Source organism: Orycteropus afer, unplaced genomic scaffold (assembly GCF_000298275.1).
Source record: "Orycteropus afer afer isolate SDZICR_OR568_19922 unplaced genomic scaffold, OryAfe1.0 scaffold00053, whole genome shotgun sequence".
Taxonomy (NCBI): Eukaryota; Metazoa; Chordata; class Mammalia; order Tubulidentata; family Orycteropodidae; genus Orycteropus; species Orycteropus afer.
The window spans coordinates 11,833,177-11,858,159 of NW_006921640.1; the positions used below are offsets into that span (position 1 = coordinate 11,833,177).

Sequence of the window (24,983 nt, forward strand, 5' to 3'; positions counted from 1 at the left end):
TGTACTTCAGGACAAATCTTGAAACATCCTTTGTGATGATGAATGCCATGCCATTCCTCTTTAAACTGTAGTTTCTGTCATAGTAGATCATATGGAAGATTTAGGTAAAACTAACAGTGGGAAAGACTGAGTTATATTCAAGATTACAGCAGTGGTATGGAACAATGTGTATTTTGCAAAACAAATTGAAAACATTGCATAGGAAAATAATTTTAGAACTGTACAAGATGAATGATCCTCTTGATGGTTTATAATATACATAAAACATTCAATTCTGTGAAAAGTGCTGAGTATAAATAACCTGTACACACACTGGGGAAATGCTGGGTTACAAAATTATTTGTACATGAAATGTTTTTCATGGAATGGTTGGTGAATTGCAGCCTTAGCCAATGGATGTGGAAGGGAAGAGAAATAAAAACTCTTAGATGAATTGCAAAACAACATTTGAACTCTGGTGTAAGATGCCTTGGGTTCAAATTTTGGCTGGCTCTGCTACTTAACTGCTTTATAATCTTAGACTAGTTACCTTACTTCTCTGCATCTCATTCTCTCTGTACACTATACAACAATATCACATTACCACCTAAAGCTATTGTGAAGACTAAATAAATTAACGTATGTGAAGTGGTGGTGCAGTGATTAAGTGTTCTGCCATTAATCGAAAGATTGGTCATTCAAATCCACCAGTTGCTCTGCAGGAGAAAGATGTGGCAGTCTGCTTTTGTAAAGATTTACAGCCTTGGAAACCTAGTAGGACAGTTCTACTCTATCCTAGAGGGTTGCTATGAGTTGGAATGAACTCAATAGCAGTGGGTTTGGTTTTTCGTTTTGGTATGGTGAATGCCACCATGTTATAACCTATAGAGCAGTTTCTGATTCGTGGGTATTAAAGGAAAGGGGGGGGGGGTCCTTTTAGCTGGATTTTTAAATCTCTATATAAGATGCCCCCAGCATCTATATCCCTGATGCTTGGCACATAGTGGCTGCTTAACAAATATGAAAGAGAGAGTGAAGGTCAAAGAAAAAGACATACAATGAAGGTTATATAAAATTTGCTAAACATGACAAAGGACTTTCTTCAGTTTTGGGAAATCCTCTTAATTTTGATAATTTCTTCCACTCCATGTTCTCCTTTCTAAGATGCCTATGAAGTCTCTCAGATTTTTGTTCCTTGTACTATCTTTTCCCTCTCTCTTTTTTGGCTCTATCTTCCAGGAAATTTTTTAAAACTTTATTCTCTAAATTTTTGCAAATTTTCTGTTCCTTTTCTAGAGCATCCTCTTCTAAGCTTTATAAAGATAGTATATTCTTAAGTCTGACCATGGAGCTCTGGTAGCATAGTGCCTAAAGCACTTGACTGCTAACCAGAAGGCTGTCGGTTCAAATCCACCAGCTACTCCTTGGAAGGAAGATTAGGCAATCTACTTCTGTAGTGATACTGCCTCAGAAACCCAAGGAGGGGTCGCTATGAGTTGGGTCCAACTCCACAGCACATAATAACAACAGTAAGTCCGACCAAAATAGAATATTTATTTTTATAGTTTCCTTCCATGCCCTGAATAACCTATTTCTCTGAGTCAATGTGTCTACTTACTAATACTGGACTTTTCTCTTTCATGCTATTGGTTATATTATTGTCTGATTCTTGTTTTAAAATTAGATGAGTTGTTGCTTCCTCTGTTTTCTAGCTCAGTCTCTTCCCTGCATGAAAATTCTACCTAGTAACCCTGTGTGGGAGCAGGGCAGGACAGAAAGGGGTGTCAATTGCTAGGCTTTCCTACAGGGCAAGAGCTGGCTATCACAACTACGGGGCTTTTCAACGCCAGAATGAAGGCTCTGACCTAGATGACAACATCTGTGTAGCACATCAGGGATGGAGAGGAGGATAGGGTGCCAACTGGTACAAATTATTCCATATATAGGACTTCAATTAATCTGTTTTTCAGTACCACTTCTCACTCTCACAATCCACTGTACCTGCCAATTCTGGCCCAGAGCCTCTTGGGATTCCCTTAAGCAGGCTGGCTCCTAGCTCTCCTCTAGCACATTCTGAGCTGTAAATCTTTCCACCTCTTTTATCTGTCAACATGCTCCCATCTGCTTTGTATTCTAGAAATTCACTGAAGGCTATCGCTTGTTGCTTAATATCCTCCATTCCCTTTCTCTTCTCCTTACTATTCTAAATCTATCCTTTTTATTAAATCAATTATTGTTATGCAGTGGGGTCTTGGGAGAGACTAGAGCAAAACTTAAGGCTCAACCTTAACTTTTTGGCCAGTGATTTTATATGAAGAAACAGGTTTATGTTCTTGTAAAAGTTTTTGTTTCTTTAAAGAGCATATATGAAAGAAATAAATTTCTAATGCAACAATATACATTTAAGTATCTTTGTTTTTTTCCTAAATTTGTGTATTTTTCAAGCAAGAGACTACTTCAACATTTGATCAAAGTATGTGACTTTTAAAGGACTGGACCAGGAAGACACTCAGTTTCTTTTGGCTTTGATGAATCAAAAATATCTGTGCCTTTCAACCACGAAAAGCCACAAGGCAACAGTTTCTGTTTCATGGGGGATGCTACAGAATGTTTTCTGTGGGTGTGTGTGGGTTGAAATGAATGAATTTAGCTTTGGAAATGTGGATTTTGAGGTGCTTAATTTAAGAAGCACTAGGTTAAGTGCTCAGCTGCTAACTGAAAGGTCCGAAGTTTGAAGCCATTAACTATTCCATGATAGAAAGATGTGGCAGTCTGCTCCTGTAAAGATCATAGCCTTGGAAATGCAGTGGGACAGTTCTACACTGTCCTATAGAGTTGCTATGAGTTGGAAATCAACTCAACGGCAATGGTTTTGTTTTTGGCTTATTGAATGGTTTAAGAAGGGATGTCTAATAAACAGTTGAACATATGTTTACAGATCAGGAAGAATTTGGAGTCATGAACCATTCTTCATATGAAATCACCCAGAAAACAAACATTTATAAGAGAAAAGAGTAGAACTCTGGGTAATATAACATTCAAGGATGAGTGGAAGAAAATAAACCTTTAAAAGAGACTTCAATTATGGAGAAAAGAAGTTTCAATTATGTCAAATGCTGCTGAGAGTACAAGTAAGAACAGGGCTAAAAATATATGCATTCCATTCTAGTAACTTAGTAAATACCTTGGTAAAAATATTTAAAGTGAAGTGGTGAGTTGGTGGAGAATGAGACCAACCTTCAGATCATCTCTAAAACAGTAAGTATGTCGTGGCATCAGTTCCCACACCTGGGGAGTCTCTTCAGTGGCAATGTTAGCTGGGTGAGAGGGTAATGTTTATATCAATTCAGAGTTGAAATTGGGCTAGAAGGATGAAGAGTAGAATGAAAATGAATGAAGAACTGAGATTACCAACAATAGTTACTGAAAACAGTTCATGCAGTTTAGGATTGACATGGGAAAATATGAAATCAAGAAGTATGTAAAAGCTTGAGAGGGCCACAGATTGTTAAGTATGAAAACAGATACGTGAGTAAGGAGTTAGAAAGCTAGGTGGATAGAAAGCTGCAGTCAGAGAAAGGGAGATTTAAATGCCTATTACTAGAAGTGGGAAGGTTTTAGGTAATTACAAACTGTAGGACATGGCAGAGGAACTGAAGAGGTAACTTAAGAGAAGTAAAGGTCCAGATCATTGTAGTGCAGAGAGCCAAGGAACTGGGTTAAGGAGCTAGACTGGCTATCCATATGGATGACAGCGTTGAAGTGGCGAGGATGACTAAGAGCAAGCTTCAAAATTCTTCATTAAATGTGGGAAAGAAATATAGAGAATGGAGGAACAGTCCAACAAGCAGCAGATGGTACACTCAGCTCTGTCTGAAAAATTAGAAGATTCCCTACTTGGGCGTAAGAAGTTAGACTGTATTAGACTCAAAGAGAAGAGTCAATTTAACATTTGAGTGCCTATTACTTACTGTGTCAGATGTAGGCAACACAAAGCCGCAAAAATCTCCCTTAGGCAATTAATAGTTCAGTATACAACCCCTTATGTCCCTTTCTACATTATGATAAGAGGATTTTTAATAATCTTGGCCCAATGTCAATTAGCAAAAACATTCTATTTCCATGTTGTCCTAAACACATACTTACCTGATTCTTTTTAGGAAGCGTTCTGTTGGTGTGGTTAGTTTCTTGAGACTTTCTCCTATTAATTTTCGTTTCTTTACAATGCTGGGCTTTGGTATTAAATAAGTTGCAAACACTTTCTTCTGCTAAACTAGTCAATTGCTAAAAAGAAAATTTAAAGACATCACAAAGCAAATGCAGTTACATTTTAAAGTCTGTCCCTAACTTTTATATTACCTCCCAAGCTGCTTCTACCATGTTATACTCCATTTCCTCCTGATTCACAAATTCCATTAAAATTATTTTAGCCATCTTATTTCCAAATAGGGGAATGGTAATTACCAGTTTCTGATCTTTTTTAAAACACAGACCCAGAAACATATGTATTCCACTAATTATGTTAAAAAAGAAAGAACAATCAACTTAAAAATTAGTTGATTAACTTATTTAACTAATATTTATCAAGCATCTACAATTTGGCACCTACCTGCTATTGGGTTAAAGGGAAAAAAATTATGAACTGTTAGACTATCTAAGCTTAAATTTTGGATTTATTATCCAACCATATTAGCTAAAAATGCTGTGATGGTATAATATACATTAGTGCACTACGATGCTATAGATAAAAATTCAATTTTGTCTAATTTAATAAAATAACAAAATACTTTTATTCAATGGGAGCTTGTATTTAGAGTAAAAGCAGTTGAAACTTAGTGTTAAAAAACAAAACAAGAGACCCAAGGAACTGGGTTAAGGAGCTAGATTGGCTATCCATATAGATGATAGCATTGAAGTATTGAGGATAACTTTGAGCAAGCTTCAAAATTCTTCATTAAATGTGAGAAAGAAATACAGAGACTGGAAGAACAGTTTAAAAACATGTTATAATTAAGCTCTGCTAATTATGTAATTATCTTCTTTACTCTGAACCTCACTGAAATTCATAAAATCAAAGATAAAGACCTTCAACAAACTTTTCAAACAAATTATCTTCACATTAACACAAAAATCTTGTTGTGTTGGATTTTTCTTCTAACAAAATTAATCAAAATCAAATCAGAAAAATGTCCTTACTCTGGGTTCCACTAGGTAGAATAAAATATTCATTGTTAATTACATTGATCAAACGAAGACTTTACCCTTTATTATTTGATGGGAAAAAAAAAAAAATATATATATATATATATATATATATAAAAAAAGATTAAAAATATACATTGTGCCAAATAGAAATACTCACATTTCTTCTGTTGGAGGTACGTGTTATTCTGCCAACATTACAGGAGAGCATATTCTCCTGGTTATTTGAAGAGCTAAAGGTATCAGTACCTGATGAGTAAGATACAAACAAAATTAAAGTAGTTAACAAAAAATTGAAATGCATCATCTTTTGGAGAAACTTGGTACTCTTTTGGATATTTACCTTTGTTTTTAATATCACATATAAACATAAATAATTATCAAAAAATAAATTTTGAGATGCAGGGTTTTTTTTAAAAAAAAAAAAACTTTAGGTTAACTGTATACCCAGTCACTCTCACCACTTTGCAAAGACACTACATTTAACATATTACAGTGCTGATCTAACAGAGTACAAATCGTATTACAATGAACACCTGTATTTTTGCTGATGTCCCATTTATTCCAAGCTATATTTCACACAATGAAACAGCAAAAAAGGGCATGAAAATTACTATGAAAACTTAGTTTAATTTGATAAAGTTCAGCAAAATTTTAGTTTGATCACTTTTAATAGTAAAAAGCAGTATAATGTGTTTAAAGGCAAAGATCTGGAACTTCACAGTTCACATTTTAGTTCTAACTTAAGACATGTCTTGGATTCTGTGCTAACGAAATTGTCCTATAGGTTACTAGAAGCCAGTAAAGGATTTTGGAGACATGAATAATGATTCCCATCCTGAGCTTCTCCCATGACCTTTGTCAGTCAGGTCGTAGTTTATCACAGAAAAGCTGGGAGAAATTTTTGTTGTCAAGATCATAAAAAAGCCAGAGACTTTGGAAAGTACATACACCAAAACTGTCATGCTAATGTAGATAAATTATTTCAGATATTCAAAAATGACCCTTACCACCCAGATCATTTCAATTGTGTAAACTATGAAAAAGGGCTGAATGTTGATGCTTAGCAGTTGAAAGGTAACTCCAAAGCTTACAGTAACTTGAAAAATGGGAGTACCCATCTAAGGAAGTGTGGGACTTGAAATGAAAGGGATGAGTAACAGACTTCTTCCAAGTTTTGCACATTATTTGAATTTTAAAAAACCAGGTATTCATTGCTGTAATAAAAATTAAAATTTAAAAAGAAAATAAAGAGATTAAGTTTCATACATATGCACATTGAAAATGGCATTTATGATTATAAGATAAAAGTTACTACCTGAAAGAGTCTCAGAGATTGAAGATTTACTAGCAGGACTCAGAACTGCAAATGATACCTGATGTGGTTCGATGTTTTCCTAAACACAGAAAAAAAAGAGTAGGAAATACCTTTAAATTTAGTAAATATATACATAAATAAATGAACTGCCCAAAAGAAAAATTATTTACTTGGGTAAGAGGAACTGTAATTAAGCAACGAAGATGGAAAAAGCAATGATAATAAAAAAAGGAATCAAAGAAAAACAAAGATATTGGATATAAATACATATATATATGTCTCAATAGGAGCTCTGGTAGCATAGTGGCTAAGACACTTGCCTGCTAACCAGACGGCTAGCGGTTCAAACCCACCAGCCACTCCTCGGAAGGAATGTTGGTCAATCCTACTTCCGTAGTGATACTGCCTCGGAAACCCAAGGAGGGGTCGCTATGAGTCGGGTTTGATTCCACGGCACATAACAACAACAACATATGTCTCAATATTTATCAATCATCTTTAAGATGAAACAATGTTTACTCTGCAATACATCAAAACAAAAATAAAAACTTCAATGGAAGTAGCAGTAATGAACCATTGAGAAGTTACTTTTTGATTTAAGATTCCAAGTCCTAACTCCTATAAAGCAAATTAAAAAATCCATCAATAAACACACTTAAACGTTGCAATATTATTCCAGAGAACTTCAGGATAAAATGGTAATGTAAACAAAAATGTCAGATCTTTTCTCTCCCACATAAATGCTGTATGATGGTAGCTATTGTGCCTGGATGGCACAAATGACTAGCACTTGGCTACTAACTGACAGCTCCAACCTACTCAGAGACACGTAGGAAGAAAGGTCTGGTGGTATGTTTCCAAAAGGTCACAGCCATGAAAACCCTATGGAGTACCATTCTACTCTGTAACACATGGGGCTGCCATGAGTGGAATCAATTTGATGGCAACTGTTCTCTTTTTTAGACTGGTTCTTGATAGATTCAAATGATCAGCTTGAGGAAAAAGCTTTCTATTACCAGTTTGCTGTTTTTATCACAAATGTAGTTATTAGATTTTGTTTACATCTACTGACATGATGGCATGATTTCCTTTATTAATCTGTTAATATGGATTATATACTGATTGTTTTTCAAATGTTAAACCAACCTTGCATATCTGTCTGGGACAAATTCCACTTAGTCATGATATTTTGTCTTTTTACATATTAATTTTTGCTAAGAATTTTCACATCTATGTTTGTGGTAGTTGTGCGTCAACTTGCCTGGGCCTAGTTTTGAGTGGCTGGCAACTGGATGTAGTTATTCCCCATGATGACACTGGCAATCAAGTCCGTGGTGGAATCTACTGGAACAGCTGAGTAGCTGCCTTAAGGATGTGGTCTGCTTCCATTATATAAGAATTGAGAAAGGTCTCTGCAGCTTTTTGGCATTCTTGGACCCCCCTGCATGTAGCTGAGTCTTCATTCAGCAACCTGCATGTTTCTTGCCATCTTAGGACAATCTCTGGACTTGAACTACTGGTCTGCCATGTTGCTTGATAATCTTGGGACTTTTTACTTGTGGACCTTATGTTTGCCAGCCTCAGCAGCTTGCAGCTGCCTGAGTTAAGAGAAACCTCCAACTTCTGTGGGTCGGGAACAAGAGGCAGAGCTGAAGCTCAAGGTTGAGGGGCCTTCACCTGGCTCCTAGAGCTGGCACTTTCAACTCAGACTTCTAGACTCCTAAACTGTAAAAGAGTAAATCCTGTTTGCTAAAGCCACCCATTTGTGGTATTTCCTGTTAAAATGGCACCAAAACAATGCTCATGAAGATACTGAACTGCAGTTTTCTTTTGAAAGCTTTTGCCTGATATTGATATCAGGTTACTGCTGACATCAAAAATGCCTTGTGAAGTATTCCCACCTATTTTTTGGAAAAGTTTGTGTAAAATTAGTACTATATCTTTCTTGAATATTTGATAGAATTCATCTGTGAAATGATCTTGACATGGAGTTTTCTTTTTATTATATTGTGGGAAGGTTTTAATTACATTTAAATTTTAGTTACTACAGGACAGTCCCGGTCATTGAATTCAGGTCTTCTTGAGGAAGTTTTGGAACGTGTGTCTGAAAAAACGTGTCCAGTTTATGTAAGTCGTTGAATTTATTAACATAAAGTTGTTCATAGTATTCCCTTATTACTCTTTTGCATCTGTTAGAATATATAGTTACATCGCCTCTCTCATTTCTGTTATTATAATTTGAGTCTTCTTTTTTCTTGACCAGTCTGATTAGAGGTTTATTTTTTTCCCCCAAAGCACAAACTTCTGATTTAAATGATTTCTCTCAGTTGCTTTTCTAATTTCTAGTTCATTAATGTCTATATTTATCTTTATTATTTCCTTTCTTCTACTTACTTTGGTTGTTAATGTGATTTTTCTAGTTTCAAGTGGAAGCTGAGATCACTTTCTTTCTTTTAAATATAAGCATTTATTTTCTTAAAGTTTCCTCTAAGACTGCTGCTTTAGCTGCAACCCAAACATTTTTTTGTTGTTGTACCATACTAGTTGGTTTATACAGACATGTCTCACTTTATTGTGCTTTGCAGACAGCGAATGTTTTACAAACTGAAGGTTTATGGCAACCCTGCATTAAACCAGTCTATTGGCATAATTTTTCCAACAGCAGGTGCTCACTTCATGTCTGTGTCCTATTTTGGTAATTCTCATATTTCAAACTTTTTAATAATGCTATTGCATATTTAATAGACTATACTATAGTGTAAACATAACTTTTATATGCACTGAGAAACCAAAAAAATTCTTGTGACTTACTTTATTTTGATGTTTGCTTTACTGTAGTGGTCTGTGACCAAACCTACACTATATCTCCAAGGCATTTGACTTATATACCACCATTTTGTGTCTAGTATATGAACCATGGCACAGTATAATTTCATTTCCCCCTCCTAGCCAATTTACTTTTTAACCAATATATTTTTACTTGCACACGTTACAAATCCATTATTGTTGCTTTTGTTATTATTAGGTGCCATCAAGTCAGCTCTGACTCATAGCAACCCTATGTACAACAGAACAAAACACTGCCTGGTCCCACACAATCCTTATTATGCTTGAGACCTTTTGTGGTAGTTCAGTTTGTGTGACTACTTGGCTGGACCTGGTTTAGTGGCTGGGCAGCTGGATGTAGTTATTTCCCTGATGAGACTGGTAATCAACTCCATGGTGGAATCTACTGTGAGCAGCTGAGTAGCTGCCTTACGGATTGTGGTCTGCTTCCTGTATGTAAGCAGAAGCCTTGAGGATAGTCTCTACCTTATGGGACACTTGGACCCTGCATGTAGCCATGTCATTGTTCAGCAGCCTGCCATGCTCTGCCGACCTTGGGACTTACAATGGATTTGAGTTAATGGCCTGCTGTGTGGTTTGGTAACATCAGGATTGTGCCATTTTATTTGTCAACCTTGGGCTTGTTAGCCTCAGCAGCCAGTAGCTTCCTGAGTAAAGAGATGTCTCTAGCTTCAGTGGGCTGGGAGCAAGAGGCAGAGCTGGAGCCCAAGGTCGAAGGGCTTTCACATAGCCCTTAGAGCCTGGCACTTTGAACTTGGACATAAAGCCTCCAAATTGTGAGAGAACAAACTCCTGTTTGTTCAGGCCATCCCACTTGTGGTATATTCTTGTCAGAGTGGCACTTGGTAACCAGAACACTTTTGTTACAGCAACTTTTTCAATCCATCTCATGTAGGATTTTCCCCTTTTAAACTGACCCTCTACTTTTAGCAAGCAAGATATCTTCCAGAGAAGGGTCCCTTCTGACAACATGACCAAAGTATGTGAGATGACTTCTGGCCATTCTCACTGCCAAGGAGCATTCCAGCTACTATTATTCCAGGACAGATTTGTTCATTCTTCTGGCAGTCCACGGTATTTTCAGTATTCTTCACCAATACCAAAATTCAAAGCCATCTTCATCAATCTTCTTATTCATTGCCCAGCTCTCAGACACAGATAAGGCAATTGAAAATACCATAGTTTGGGTGAGGCACACTTTGGTCTTCAAAGTGACATCTCTGCTCCTTAACACTTTAAAGAAGTCTTTTGCAGCAGATTAGTCCAGTGCAATATGTTGTGTGATTTCTTGACTGCTGCTTCCATGGGTGTTGATTGTGGATCCAAGTAAAATGAAATCCCTGATAACTTTTCTCCATTTATCATGATGTTGCTTATTCATCCAGTTGTGAATTTTTATGTTGAGGTATAATCTATACTAAAGACTGTAGTCTCTGACCTTCAACAGTATGTGCTTCAAGTCATCTTCACCTTCAACAAGCAAGGTTGTTTCATCTTCATATCACAAGTTGTTAGTGAATCTTCCTCCAATCCTCTTGCCACATTCTTATTCTTCTTACAGTTGAGCTCTCTGGATTATTTGCTCAGCATGCAGATGGATTAAGTATAGTGAACGGATACAACCCTGATCCACACCCTTTCTGATTTTAATCCACACAGTATCCCTTTGTTTTGTTCAAATAACAGCCTCTTGATCTATCTACAGGTTCCTTAAGAGCACAATGAAGTGTTCTGGAATTCCCATTCATTACAATGTTATCTATAATTTGTTATGATCCAGAATGCCTTTGCATAGTCAATAAAGCATAGGTAAACATCTTTCTGATATTCTTTGGTTTCAGCCAAAATCCCTCAGACATCAGCAATGATATTCCCCTCATTCCACGTCCTCTTCTGAATCTAGCCGGAATATCTGGAAGTTCCCTGTCAATACTGCTGCAACTATTTTTGAATTATTATCAGCAAAATTTTACTTGTGTGTGATATTAATTATATTGTTCAATAATTTCTGCATTCTGTTGGAACAACTTTCTTTGGAATGGCACAAATGGATCTCTTAAGTAGATTTGAAATAAGAAAAGTTGCTTTTTACAGTTACCCACATATTTAGTATTTTCAAAGTCATTTCTTTATACAGGTACAGATTTCCAGCTGGAATCACTTTCCTTCTGCTGTAAAGACTTCCTTTAACATTTCTTGTAGCGTAAATATGCGCTGGAGATGAATATGTTTAGTTTTTGCCTAAAAAAAGTCTTTATTTCACCTTTGTTTTACATGATAGTTTCAATGGGTATAGAATTATAGGATGACAGCAATATTTCTTGTTTCAGTACGTTAAAAACATTGCTGCTCCATTGTCTGGCTTGCATGGTTTTCAATGAGAAATATGCTGTCATTTTTATATTTGTTCTTCTATATGTCATGTGTCTGTTTTCTTTTGTAGTCTGTAATCTGCTATTACTCCCATTCAATATATTTTTCTTCTCAGATATTGTAATGTTCATATAAGCTTCAACTTGGTTCTTTATCTTCCACATACTTAACAAGCTCAATCTTTCCTCTACCTTCTTGAACATATGGAATATAGTTGTAATCACTTTTTAAGTGTCTTTATTTACAAATTCTGTATGTGTCAGTTCTAAGACTTTCTATTGATTAATTTTTCTCCTTATTATGTGGTAAATTTTCCTTCTTTGCTTACCCAGTAATTTTTAACTGAATGGCAGCCAGACATTTTGAATTTTACTTTACTTAATGTTAGTACATTTTGTATTCTTATATTATTATTTAAATTGTACTTTGGGTGAAAGTTTACAGAGTAAATTCACTTTCCAAATAGCAGTTCACATACACTTTGTCTCATGACATTGACTACAATTTACCACAATGCAACAGCTTCCCTCCCACTTCCTCCTGATAGTTACCTCTTCCCTGTGTCCATCCCTCCATGCACTCCTGCCCCAAGCTGTCTCCCTGTGCACAAAAAGCCCTTCTATTCTCCCATGCTCGTTCTTTCCAAGGAGTTTATCTACCTCAGGTAAATGTTCACCTCATATGCCTGTCCTTTGTTTGACTGGAAGCTACAAGTATGGGTTCAATTCCAGACCTGCAGGGCAGCTAGGGCCACAGGCTCAATGGTTCCACCAGGCTCTATCAGACCAGCAAACCTGGTCCCCCCACTTGTTTTTTTCAAATGATTTTGAGTTTCTTTCACATTGTTTTCCCACTCTATCCAGGATCTCCTACATAGAACCCACTCCGAGTGGTTGACAGTGGTAGCCAGACACCATCTAGTTCTTCTGGTCTCATAGTCGTATAGGCTGAGGATCGTGTACCTGTCACTTGAACTAATTGTTTCCACCAATCTTTGGTTTTCTTCATTCTTCTTTGCCCTGGATGAGGACAGACCCATCATTGCATCTAGATGGCTGCTTACAAGCTTTTAAGATCCTAGTTGCTACTTACCAAAGTAGGAGGTGGAACAATGTTTTGTGTAGTGTGTTATGCCAACTGAGCTTGATGTCCCCTACGACTATGGTCCCAAGCCCACAGGTTCCAACTACTTGTTTCTTCTGGGTAGCTGGCTCTGCCCAAGAAGTGACTACAACCTTGTCCCTTGTCAGCTCTACTATACACCTGGGAATTCTTACAGAACATACAAATACCACTGCAGAAACACTGTCTGTCAACCCTATATATGGTAGACATACCTAATAGTTCAGTCTGTCCACCCATCTATCCACCTGTATACCCATGTTTGCCTTCACCGACAATGCAGTACTGTGCAAAATGGTTCATCCTTATTGTCTGTACCTCTCATGTACCTCTCTATGTCTTCCACTTCCTCAGTGCCACCCTGTTGATCACTCGCATTTGGTCCACTGACCTTCTCTTCACCCAAATCAATACTTGTCTCCACCTATCTCATAAATATTCTTGAGCTTTGGTTTTTCAATGCAGTTAGTTACCTGGATATAGTTTGATCCTTTCAAGGATTCCTTTTAAGTTTTGTTAGGCAGGACCAGAGCAGCGTTTAGCCTAATTTTGCCCCATAAACCCACCAGCTGCTTTGCAGAAAAAAAAAATGGGGCAATCTACTTACATAAACATTTATAGCCTCAGAAACCCAATGCGGGTCATTATGAGTTAGAATCGACTTGATGGCAGTGAAAGTTTTTTTGAATGAGTGAGACATTAAGAATCCTTGTAGCGCAGTGGGTTTGAACCCACAGCTGCTGCATGGGAGAAAGATGTGGCAACATACATCTATAAAAGTTACAGCCTTGGAAGCCATATGGGGCATTGCTACTCTGCCCTATAGAGTCACTATAAGTTAGAATCAACCTGATGTCTACAGTGCCATTCCCGCCCTTGTGTGAGCTCTAGGGATTATTCCCTCTGTTCCATTAAGATAGCTCTTTCCTAGGCCTTGGGTTGTTTATTCAGTTCATGCACCAGTTAGTACCCAGCTGAAGCCTCCAGTGAGATCTCCAGAGTTGTCTATGTAGCTCTCCTCTCCAGACCTCTGCCCTGTGAACTCTAGCCTCCATGTATACCCTAAGACTACCAATTCCAACTTCTCAACTCAGGGAGATTTTGAGCTCTTCCTGGGCTCCCCTCCTTATGCTGTGGCCTGGAAATTTAGTTCAGATGTTTAGGTTGGGACTTTTGTGAGGTTCACACATCATTTGCTACCCTTCTCTCAAGGATTACTGCCCTATGCTTCCTGATGTTCAATGTCTTCAGAACACCTATCTCATACATTTCTCTGGTGTTTATGTTGTGTCAAGTGGGACTGTTAATTGGGTTCCTATTATTACATCTTGTCCAGAATTGGAAGATTCTTATTTCAAAGTATACCAGTAAAAGAGAGACTAGGTGTCCCCAAAGGAAGATTAATATGCAGTTCTCAAGAGAAAATCAAATGGTCTATCATGTTTTAAAGAAACTGTTCCTATTCTTTAATTCTGTAATTCCAATTGCAGAAATTCATCTTAAGGGGGGAAGGAGGAGAAATACTACTGTTTGTATTTATAGTATATCATTTCTAAGATGGTTGGTCTTTCAAAATTTAACATCTCTGATATCTGAGTGCATCTTGTAATTTAGGGTGTGTCACAGTTTAATTTTCAGCATTCTTTCTTAGTAATGCATAAAAGAACAGCACACCTTATAATCAATAGCATTTGGGTTCCATGAAACATGTAATGTATAAAGATTCAAGGAAATACTGTTTATAAACAGGGCTGAAATAATAAAAAAACTAAACAGAGAAATACACTAGCTTATACCATGAACAACATTTTAAGATTTCAAAGCATAATTATTGCTCAGGCAAAACAGGTGAGGCCTGATGAAAATATAAATGAAAGTTTCCCACACTTACAAGATTCTCTCCCTTGTCATCAAAATTTGGTTGTGGTAACTGCTCAGGAACTGGTGAGTACTCAAGTTGCAGAGGACTGGGACTACTTGAATCCTTTTTACGAACAGGCGTTCCTCCTTTTCGCAATGGAGTATTTGCTGGTAAGGATTCATCAAACACTTCAGGACTTAGGTCCTCTCCAAAAGTAACTCTCTTCCTCTTCCTTACATTTAGAACGGCTGGTACTTTACAATTTTCTTGCTCTTCTGTGGATAATAAATGAGAATGCATTAAAATATTAAGTTACATAAAAGGCATATACCAGAATCTTACAATAAGATATTTTGCTATTAATTTTTATAATAAAAATGCATAATTTATAGAGAAAACTAAAAATGGAAAAAGATACAAAATTATTTCAAATTAAAGTAGGGTAATAGTTTTAATAGATTGTCCCTGTGTCACAAACATTTAAGTGCTCAGAGGCAAACTGAAAGGTTGGAGGTTTAAGTCTACCTAGAGGTATGCTGGAAGAAAGGCCTGCCAATCTACTACTTCTGGAAAATCAGCCATTGAAAGTCCTATGGAGCACAGTTCTACTGTGACACACATGTGATTGCCATTAGTCAGAATCAACTCAATGGCAATGGTTTATTTTTTAAATGCATTTTAAATTAAATTTTACATGACTTTAAAAGTTTCACTATTAAGCAAAAATGGATCAATGAAATGGCTAGACCAATTCTGTTCCTACTGGCAGAAGATATTATTGTCAGAAGATTAAATACTGAGATTCTCCAAAGAGATTCTACTCTTCTCAAATGTTCATCACCAGGTAATTTCAGAAGTACAAAGACATTAGCAGACAATTCCATTTATATCAGTTTCTTAAAAAAAAAAAAAGGGAAATTATACCCTCAGGCTTAAAAATAAGTATGAATTTATTACCTGTTTTTTGTTCTTTGCAGTAATTTCCAAGATTTGACATTAAGCTTGCAGGAGTACCATCATCACAGAGGTTGTCACAGTGTTCCTAACAATATAAACATCAAAGCATATATATAATATATACTGATTAAAAGTATCCATTTTGATTTTGATTTCCCCCCATAAAGGTAGGTATTACAATATTAAAGATTATCTTTACTTTCATACTGGCTTAAAAGACCATGATATTAGCCACAAACAAAAACTAGGTTCCTTAGTACTTTAGTAAATAGTATTCTAAGCTAAAATCAAAGAACAGTAACCCATTAAGAGAGAGCTAGAATCCATTCCCTCATCTTTGAGCTAGCAATGAAGTTCAAGAAAACATAAGAAGAACTCCAGTGCACGAGGTATAAGAATGGCACTAAAACAAGAAAAAAAAACAAAGAGGTAAATGGTGTAATAGAGGGTTTTGTCTTTTAAGTATGGAAACCACATCTTTTATAATATGTAAACTTCCTGTTGTATTCCTATATTCTTTAGGAAGGAACAAGGAAAGAAGGTAGCATTTATCCCTCTGTGCTTCTCCAATGGAAGATTATAGAATTGGCATATTATTAAGGTAGAGACAGTGTAAATATTGCAGAAAAAAGTCAGGGCAAGCCCAAACACCTAGGTCACTGGAGTTCAGCAGGAGAGAACAGAGATGTGGGCTGATCAGAGTCACTTCTTAACTATCACCCTGTCAACCTGAACTTAAAGCCCTGACTAGCTAGCTCTTGCCTGTGATTCATTTTCTCCATTACATCCATTGAAAGAACAGCACCTTCTCAAAGAACAGTCTTACCCCAAATAAATCTTAATCATCTATCTCCCAGATGAGTTCACTTTCCTGTCTGGGGGAAATGCACATACCAATATTTGTAAGAGAAGTTAACTTATAAAACAAAGTCCATGTTTACTTTCATGTTTTCAGTTTAATTAAAGCAGTTATGAAAGTTGGCAAATAACAAAAATTTTGTACACCTACAAATTTTGGCAAGCTTAGTAAAATGATACCAGTTATAAACTGATTCTAGCAGCAGGGCTTGATGTTTGCTATATGATATTTGATATGTAATATTATTAACCAATAAGAGTTATATGGATTGTTAAGATGATCCCTTTGAGGAGAGGATACAACAAAAAAAATATATGAATGAACAGTGCTGTATGTATTAGAGATCCAAATAAGCTCTTCAATCAGAAAAGCTGCTAACTCATTTAAAATAACAATTACCATCCATTACCCATTTAGATGGAAGATAATCTAGTGGATTTGGCTTTTGAAACAAATTTGGAGGCATAGTTATATGTATAAAAAGGTTTATAGATTGAAAAAAGGAACTGTACTTCTGATAAGGTAGGCTCTGGCATTAATTTTATGTATTTTCCTGTTTGCTCAAATTACCCTATAAGGTAGTTACTAGTGTTACCTTTGTACAGATAAAGACCCTCAATTAAATGGATTGACACAGTGGCTGCAATGACGGGCTCAAGTATAGCAACTGTGAGGATGAAAGCTCTGGTGGTATAGTGCCTAAGGCATCTGACTGCTAACCAGAAGGCTGATGGCTCAAACTCACCAGCCACTCCTCAGAAGGAACACTGGCCATTTACTTCTGTAAAGATACCGCCTCGGAAACCCAAAGAGGGGTCCACTATGAATTGAATTGATTTGACAGCAATGAGTTTTTTTATGTAAAGATGGAGCAGGACCAGGCAGTGCTTCCTTCTATTGTAAATAGGATCATTATGCCTTGGACACACTCAATGGCACCTAACAACAACAACTTAGATAAGGAATCAGGACAAAAAGAGTTAAATAATTTGCCCAGCTATTAAATTTCAGAATTAGAATTTGAAAGCAGGCACTCTGACTGCAGAGCTTATACTCTTAACCTCTCACAAATTTTACAGTCTGTCATGGATTTTAACATCAGACCAATCTTGGTACATTTAACAATCTACAAGCCTAAGCTTATATAAAATGAGTTTAATAACTTTCTTGGAGGACCACTGCTAGGAATAAAGGAGATAATGTACACAATATACACCAGAACTACCAAACAGAAAGCACTCAGTAAATGCCAGCTAGTTCTATCAACTTCCTCTTTCCACATATTAACTGAGCTTAAAGAAAGAAGTGTGCCTGAAAGAAAAGGTATTTTTAAGATCAAATACTCTGGCTAGAAAAGGATAACAGATCAACCCATTAATAATAATAAGCCCTTTATAAACAGGCCTACTTATATTAAATTACGCATTATATTATAGTATACTGAGTTACAAAAGAATAAAATAAATGCACACAGAATTCTATCATTCAGAGAAAAGCTAACACTACTCTTCCACAAACTGTTCCAGAACACAGAAAAGGATGGTATCTTCCCAAATTCATTTTATGAAGAAAGCATAACCTTGATACCAAAAGTCTGCAAAGATACTAGTAAAGAGGAAAACTCATGACCAATATCCCTCATGAATACAGACACAAAAATCTTCAACAAAATCCTAGCCAACAGACTCCAACAACACATCAAAAAAATAATACATCAGTATCAAGGGGGATTCATAACACGTATGCAAGGATGGTTCAACATCAGAAAAACCAGGTAATCCATCAAATACGTAAAATAAAGGAAAAGAATCACATGATCATATCAATAGATACAGAAAAGGCATTTGATAAAATTCAACACACATTTGTGATAAAAACTCTCAGAAATAGAGGAATACAAGGGAAATTCCTCAACATAATAAAGGGCATATATGCAAAACCAACAGCTAACACTATTCTCAATGGTGAGAGACTGAAACCATTTCCCTTGTGAACAGGAACCAGACAAGGATGCCCTCATCTCCACTTCTATTCAACATTGTATTGCAGCAGGGCAGTAAAGCAAGAAAGGGAAATCATAGGCATCCAAATAGGTAAGAAGGAGTAAAACTATCCCTATTTGGAGATGATATGATCCTATACATAGAAAACCCAACAGATTCAGCAAGAAAATTATTAGAACTTATTGTAAGATTTAGCATAATGGCACAAAACAAGATCAACATACGAAAATCTGTTGGATTCCTCTACACCAGCAAAGATGTCTCTGAAAATGAAATAAAAAAATGAATACCACTTATAATAGCTACCAAAAGATAAAATACTTGGTAATAAATCTTACCAGAGACACAAAAGACCTATGCAAAGAAAACTACAAAACGCTACTTCAAAAAGCTGTTAAGAAATATACATAAATGGAAGAATATACCATGCTATGGATAGGAAGATTGAACATTATGGAAATGTTAATTATACCCAAAGCAATCTATACATTCAATGCAATCCTGATCCAGATTCCATCAACATTCTTTAAGGACGTGTAAAAACCAATCAATAATTCTATATGGAAAGAAAAGAGACCTCAGGTAAGCAAAGTACTGTTGTTGTTGTTATATGCCATCGAGTCGGACCTGACTCATAGCGACCCCTCCTTGGGTTTCCGAGGCAGTATCACTACAGAAGTAGATTGTCCCATCTTCCTTCTGGGGAGTGGCTGGTGGGTTTGAACCGCCAGCCTTCTGGATTAGCAGTCAAGTGCCTTAGGCACTAGGAAGTCTCACACTCCCAGAATTCAAAACCTACTATACAGCCACAGTAGTTAAAACAACCTTGTATTGGTACAACAACAGACATATAGACCACTGGAATAGAACTGAGAACGTAGAAATCGATCTATCCACCTATGGTCAGTTATCTTTGACAAAGGGCCGAAATCCATTCAATGGGAAAGAGCACAAATGGTGCTGGCAAAATTGGATATCCATTTGCAGAAAAATGAAACAAGATCCATACCTCATATCATACACAAAAAAGAACTCCAGATGGATCAAAGACTTAAATATGAAACCTAAAACTATAAATTTTATCAAAGAAAAAATAGGGGCAAACTTAAGGGGCCTAATTTATGGCAAAATAAAGACTGTCAAGCATAACCCAAAATATATAAACAGTAGAAGATAAACTAGATGAGTAGGACCTTCTAAAAATTAAATTCTTACATGCATCAAAAGACTTCTCCAAAAGAGTGAAAAGAAAACCCACAGACTGGGAAAACAGTATTTGGCAACTACATATCTGATAAGGGGCTTATGTCTAAAAATTTATACAGAACTCTAACACCTCAACAGCAAAAAGACAAACAATCCAATTAAAAAATGGGCAGAAGACATGAACAGACACTTCACCAAAGAAGATGTCAGGCAGCCAACAAACAGATGAAGAAATGTTCACAATCATTAGCCATTAGAGAGATGCAAATCAAAACAACAATGAGATACCATCTCACACCATCACTAACAGGAAAGTTCAACAACACAGAAAATAACAAATGCTGATGAGGATGTGGAAAGATTGGGGTCTCACACACTGCTGGTGGGACTGTAAAACAATACAACCACTGTGGAAATCAGTATGGCAATTTCTTAAAAATTTGGAAACAGAAATACCATTTGATCCAGCAATCCCATTACTAGATACATACCCTAAAAAAGTGAAAGCCAGGACACAAATAGATATATGCATACCCATGTTCACTGCAGTACTATTCACAATAGCAAAGAGACAGAAACAACCTAAGTGTCCATCAACTGAGGAAAGGATAACCAAACTGTAGTACATACACACAATGGAATACTGTGCAGCATTAAACAATAATTAGAATCCATGAAATTCCACATAATGGGGATGAACCTGGAGGACATTATACTGAGTGAAATAAGTCAGTAACGGAAGGACAAATGTTGTATTAGTCCACTATTGTAAAAAGTCAAGAAAAGGCTTATATATGGAAGGGATTTTTCTTTTTGTTGGTTATCAGGGATGGGATGGGATGGGAGGGAAAATTGCTAAATAGGTTAAAATACATATACACACACACACACATTTTTTTTCTATAATGTGTGTGTGTGTGTGTGTATATATATATAAGCTCTGGTAGCATAGCGCCTAAAGGCACTTGACTGCTAACCAGAAGGCTGGCAGTTTAAACCCACCAGCCACTCCTCGGAAGGAAGATGGGGCAATCTACTTCCGTAGTGATACTGCCTCGGAAACCCAAGGAGGGGTCGCTATGAGTCGGGTCCGACTCGATGGCACATAACAAGAACAAGAACAACAACACACACACACACCCCAAAGATTATTAGTGGTTACCAGGAGTAGGGTGAATGTCTTAGTGTTTATACTTTCACCACAAAAGATTTAAAAAAAAAAACCAAAAAACTCAGAGTCCTCTAACTGAGGAAAGAAGAAAAAAAAAATGATGAGACATTTACTTTTACATCAGTATGGCATATAACATTTCAGAGGTATTGCTCTGAAGCAAAAAAAGATGTTTATTCAATTTGCTTTAGGAAACGTAGCTCTATACCTACCTGTAAGCTTTCTGGAAACAGCTTAACAGAGGGTTTCTTCAGGACAGAACGAAGTATAAAGGTCTCAGAGGATGGAATGCCCTTCTTGCCCCCTGAAATAACTGGTGACTTGATGTCAGGAACTGCGTCTATGCTTGCTGCTTCTGTCAATTTGTCCTCCAACCAACTTTTCTGTGAAACAGCATCATTTGACCCTTTGTCCTCTTCATAGTCAGCAACCTTGATTCCTTCTAAACAAACACATAATCATGAAAGGCAAAAGATTTTCAGTCTGCTCTAGTTTAAAAATATTATGTATTTGCAATGATAACAACATGTTATTAAGAAATTTAACACTAACAATATCCTGCTTAGAGAGCACCATCTAGGATTTCATTTGAAAATATAAAAAGAAGATAGAGAAGTGACATTGGTCATACTTTTTAATTTAAATCTGAATACTCCAGATAAAGGTAAGTAAGGGATTTTGGCTCCCATGGAAACCTGAGATCACAAGAAGGTATATATCCAGGAATCAGCTATCAACTGTTATCTGCCCTATTCCTATGAAACTATATTATAGCATGAAACTAACCTTAACTAAACACTGAATAATGACCAATTTTATCGTTAGAATCAGAGGCATTTCAGTATGCAAGGATGATAAGGGGTGAGAGAGGAGGGGATGGTGAGGAAAAAGAATAGTAAGCCAAAAAAATTAACATACTATATGTGCCTATATGCAAGACAAAGTTTTCCCAAAACAAATTCTTTCTCACAAGGAAGCACTGTCTTTGAAATGAGTGATTCATTTAACAAGTGTAAATCTGGCCTGGCACCTATTATGTGACAGCCACTCTTCTAGGTGCTAGAGATTCACTGATGAACAAAATCCACAAAGTCCCTCTATCTTGTTCAACAAATAAGACAATATAAAATATATTAACAACAGAAAAAATGGAGAAGGAGGGGGTAGCTGTGGCTATAAAAAAGTAGCAATGAAACTGTTCTCTGTCTGGACTAGGATGTCATCACATGAATCTATGCACATGATAAATGTGCACAGAACGAAATACCCAAACAAACGAATGCAGGTAAAACTGGTAAATCAGTGGAATGTACCAATGTCAATTTTCTGGTTGTGATATTATTCTGTAACTATATTAATATTGTAGGAAACTGGGTAAAGGTTATGGCTGGGCCTGTCTATGTATTATTTCTTAAAACTGTGTGTAAACCTACAATACTTGAAAATAAAAAGTTAAATATATATATATACACATATATGGGAGCTCTGGTAGCATAGTGGCTAAGACACTTGCCTGCTAACCTAGACGGCTGGCGGTTCAAACCCACCAGCCACTCCTCGGAAGGAAGGTTGGGCAATCCTACTTCCGTAGTGATACTGCCTCGGAAACCCAAGGAGGGGTCGCTATGAGTCGGGGCCGACTCGACGGCACATAACAACAACAACAACAACAACACATATATACGTTATATATGAAGTAGTAATAAGTGCTATTATGGAAAACAATGCACCACTAACGGCATAGGGTATAATAAGGTGGTCAGGGATGGTTTCCTGAGAAGACATCTGAATGAAGTGAGGAAGCAAGCCATGCACAGTTCTAGGAAAGGGCAATACATGCAGAAGGAAGCCCAGTACAAAGAGCCTGAGGTAAGAACATACCTGCTATGTTAGATGCATAAGGCTAGTGTACTTGGAACAGAGTAAGCAAGGAGAAGAGACTCAAGAAATAAGCTCAGAGAGAAGGATAAGGGCTAAATCACAGGGGGCCTAGAAGGAATGGTATGGACTCCGAATATTATTCTTGGTATGACAGGAAGCCGATGAAGTATTTTAGAAGGGAAATGACACAGTGTGACTTACTTGTATTTTAAAAGCAGCACTCTGGCTACCATGTATAAAGGTATACATGGGGTTAGGACAAGGGTAGAAACAGGGAAATCAGTTAAGAGGACACACAAATCGAACCAGGCAAGAGATGATGGTAGCCTGGACCATACTGGACAATACTGAGAACAGTCTAAGAAGTGAGCATTGGTTAGACATTTGATATATTTTGAAGGTATAGCCAACAGCATTTATTAACAGGATTGGAAGTTTAATTATTTGAAAAGGAGATTATTTAAGCTCCAGGTATTTTTGGCACAAGCAATGAGGTGCTATTTACTAAGATGAAGAAAATAGGTTGATGAGCAGGTTGGGGAAGGAAAAATTAATCAAGAGCTGTTTGAATATGTTAAGTTTGAGATGTTTATTAAACACCCAAGTAGAGATCAAGAAAGCAGCTAGGTATTTAAATCTAGAATTCAGGGAAGAGGCCATGGACAGATTATTTCAATTTAGAAGTCAACAGCATATAAATGGTTCTAAGAACGCTGAAATCATCTGGGGAGTGAGTGAAGTGAGAAGAAAGGTCCAAGCACTGACGCCAGGGGCATTCAAATATTTAAAGATCAGGATAAAAGACAAAGAAGGAAAATACACAAAAAAGAAATGGTCAGTGATATAGGGGGAAACAGGAGAGAAAGATGTCCCAAAGCCCTGTGAAGAAAATGTTTCTTACAGGAGAGCATCATCCAGTATCTATAACACTGCTGAGGTATCAAGAAGAGGGATATATTGAGCCTAACTACTGGTATGACAATGAGGAGGGAGGTGTTGGTTACCAAGGGTTTTGAGAATGGAAGTGGAGCTACTCAAGAAAGAAAGGAAGGCATGGATACAGAGTACAGCCTGCTCATAAATGGAGTTTTGCTTTAAAGGAGAGTAAAGAAATGGAGTTATGGCTTAAAGGAAATCCTAGGTCAAGAGAAAGTTTAAGATGATTAATAATACAGTATAGTGTAGTATATTACTATATTATGTAGTACATTAGGAGCTCTGGGAGCATAGTTCCTAAGGCACGTGACTGCTAACCGAAGGCTGGCAGTTCAAACCCATCAGTCACTCCTCAGGAGGAAGGTTGGGCAATCTACTTCCGTAGTGATACTGCCTCAGAAACCCAATTTGGGGTTGCTCTGAGTCAGGTCCAACTCAATAGCATATAACAACAACAGTATAGTATATTAATGGGAAAAGTTAGTAAAAAAGTGAGAGGATAACTCAGACACAAGGTTCTAAACAGGGAGGAAGTGATGGGAACCAGCCCATAATGAAGAGGGTGGTCTTAAAATAAGAACACTGAGAATCTGTTGCAACAGGAAAACAGATAGAAAATATACTTGTACAGAAATGTGGGAGGGTTTTGTGGCAAGAGAACCAGAGTATTTGCTTCTGACATATTTCATTTTCTCAAGATCTAAGGTCTCTTAACACATACTTAAAAACTTAAAGAAAAATGGTAACGCTTTTCTAGCAAGATATACCTCTTATTACGTTCACAGGTCCAGTTCCTTATAAGAGATTTGATAAGCTTAAAAATATTGTACTAAATCTTATGGTGTGTTGTTGTTATGCACCGTCAAGCCGTACCCAACTCACAGTGACCCCTCCTTGGGTTTCCGAGGCGTTATCATTACGGAAGTATGGTAGCGTTGAAAAAAAAAAAGTCATATATCTTGCATGGAAACCATGTGAACCTCAGCCTACATGATCCTGAGACCAGAAGAACCAGAGTGTGCCTGGCTACGACTGTCAACCACTAGGAAAGGGATCAGCGTAGAGGACCCTGGATGGAGTGGGAGAAAATTGTGGAACAAAACTCAAAATCATAAAAAAGACCAGGTCTACTGATCTGACAACTGATGAAACCCCTAAGATTATGGCCCCTAGTCACATTTTGGGCCTGGAATTGAACTCACTTCCATGGGTTCCAGCCAAACAACAGACAAGCATGTTGTTGTTGTTAAGTGCCGTCGAGTCATTTC

General features: G+C 36.9%; 1 protein-coding gene across 1 annotated transcript in view; it reads right to left on the bottom strand.

The window, feature by feature from the left end:
* The window catches only part of CDCA2 (cell division cycle associated 2), a 78,880-nt gene that overhangs the window by 10,512 nt on the left and 43,385 nt on the right, over positions 1 to 24,983 (bottom strand). The window contains exons 7-12 of the mRNA XM_007938758.1: positions 21,111 to 21,337; positions 15,660 to 15,744; positions 14,733 to 14,977; positions 6,500 to 6,578; positions 5,342 to 5,430; positions 4,126 to 4,263 (exon numbers count right to left, since the gene is read on the bottom strand). Coding sequence (XP_007936949.1) covers positions 4,126 to 4,263; positions 5,342 to 5,430; positions 6,500 to 6,578; positions 14,733 to 14,977; positions 15,660 to 15,744; positions 21,111 to 21,337 — 863 coding nt within the window. The remainder of the gene's footprint in view (positions 1 to 4,125; positions 4,264 to 5,341; positions 5,431 to 6,499; positions 6,579 to 14,732; positions 14,978 to 15,659; positions 15,745 to 21,110; positions 21,338 to 24,983) is intronic.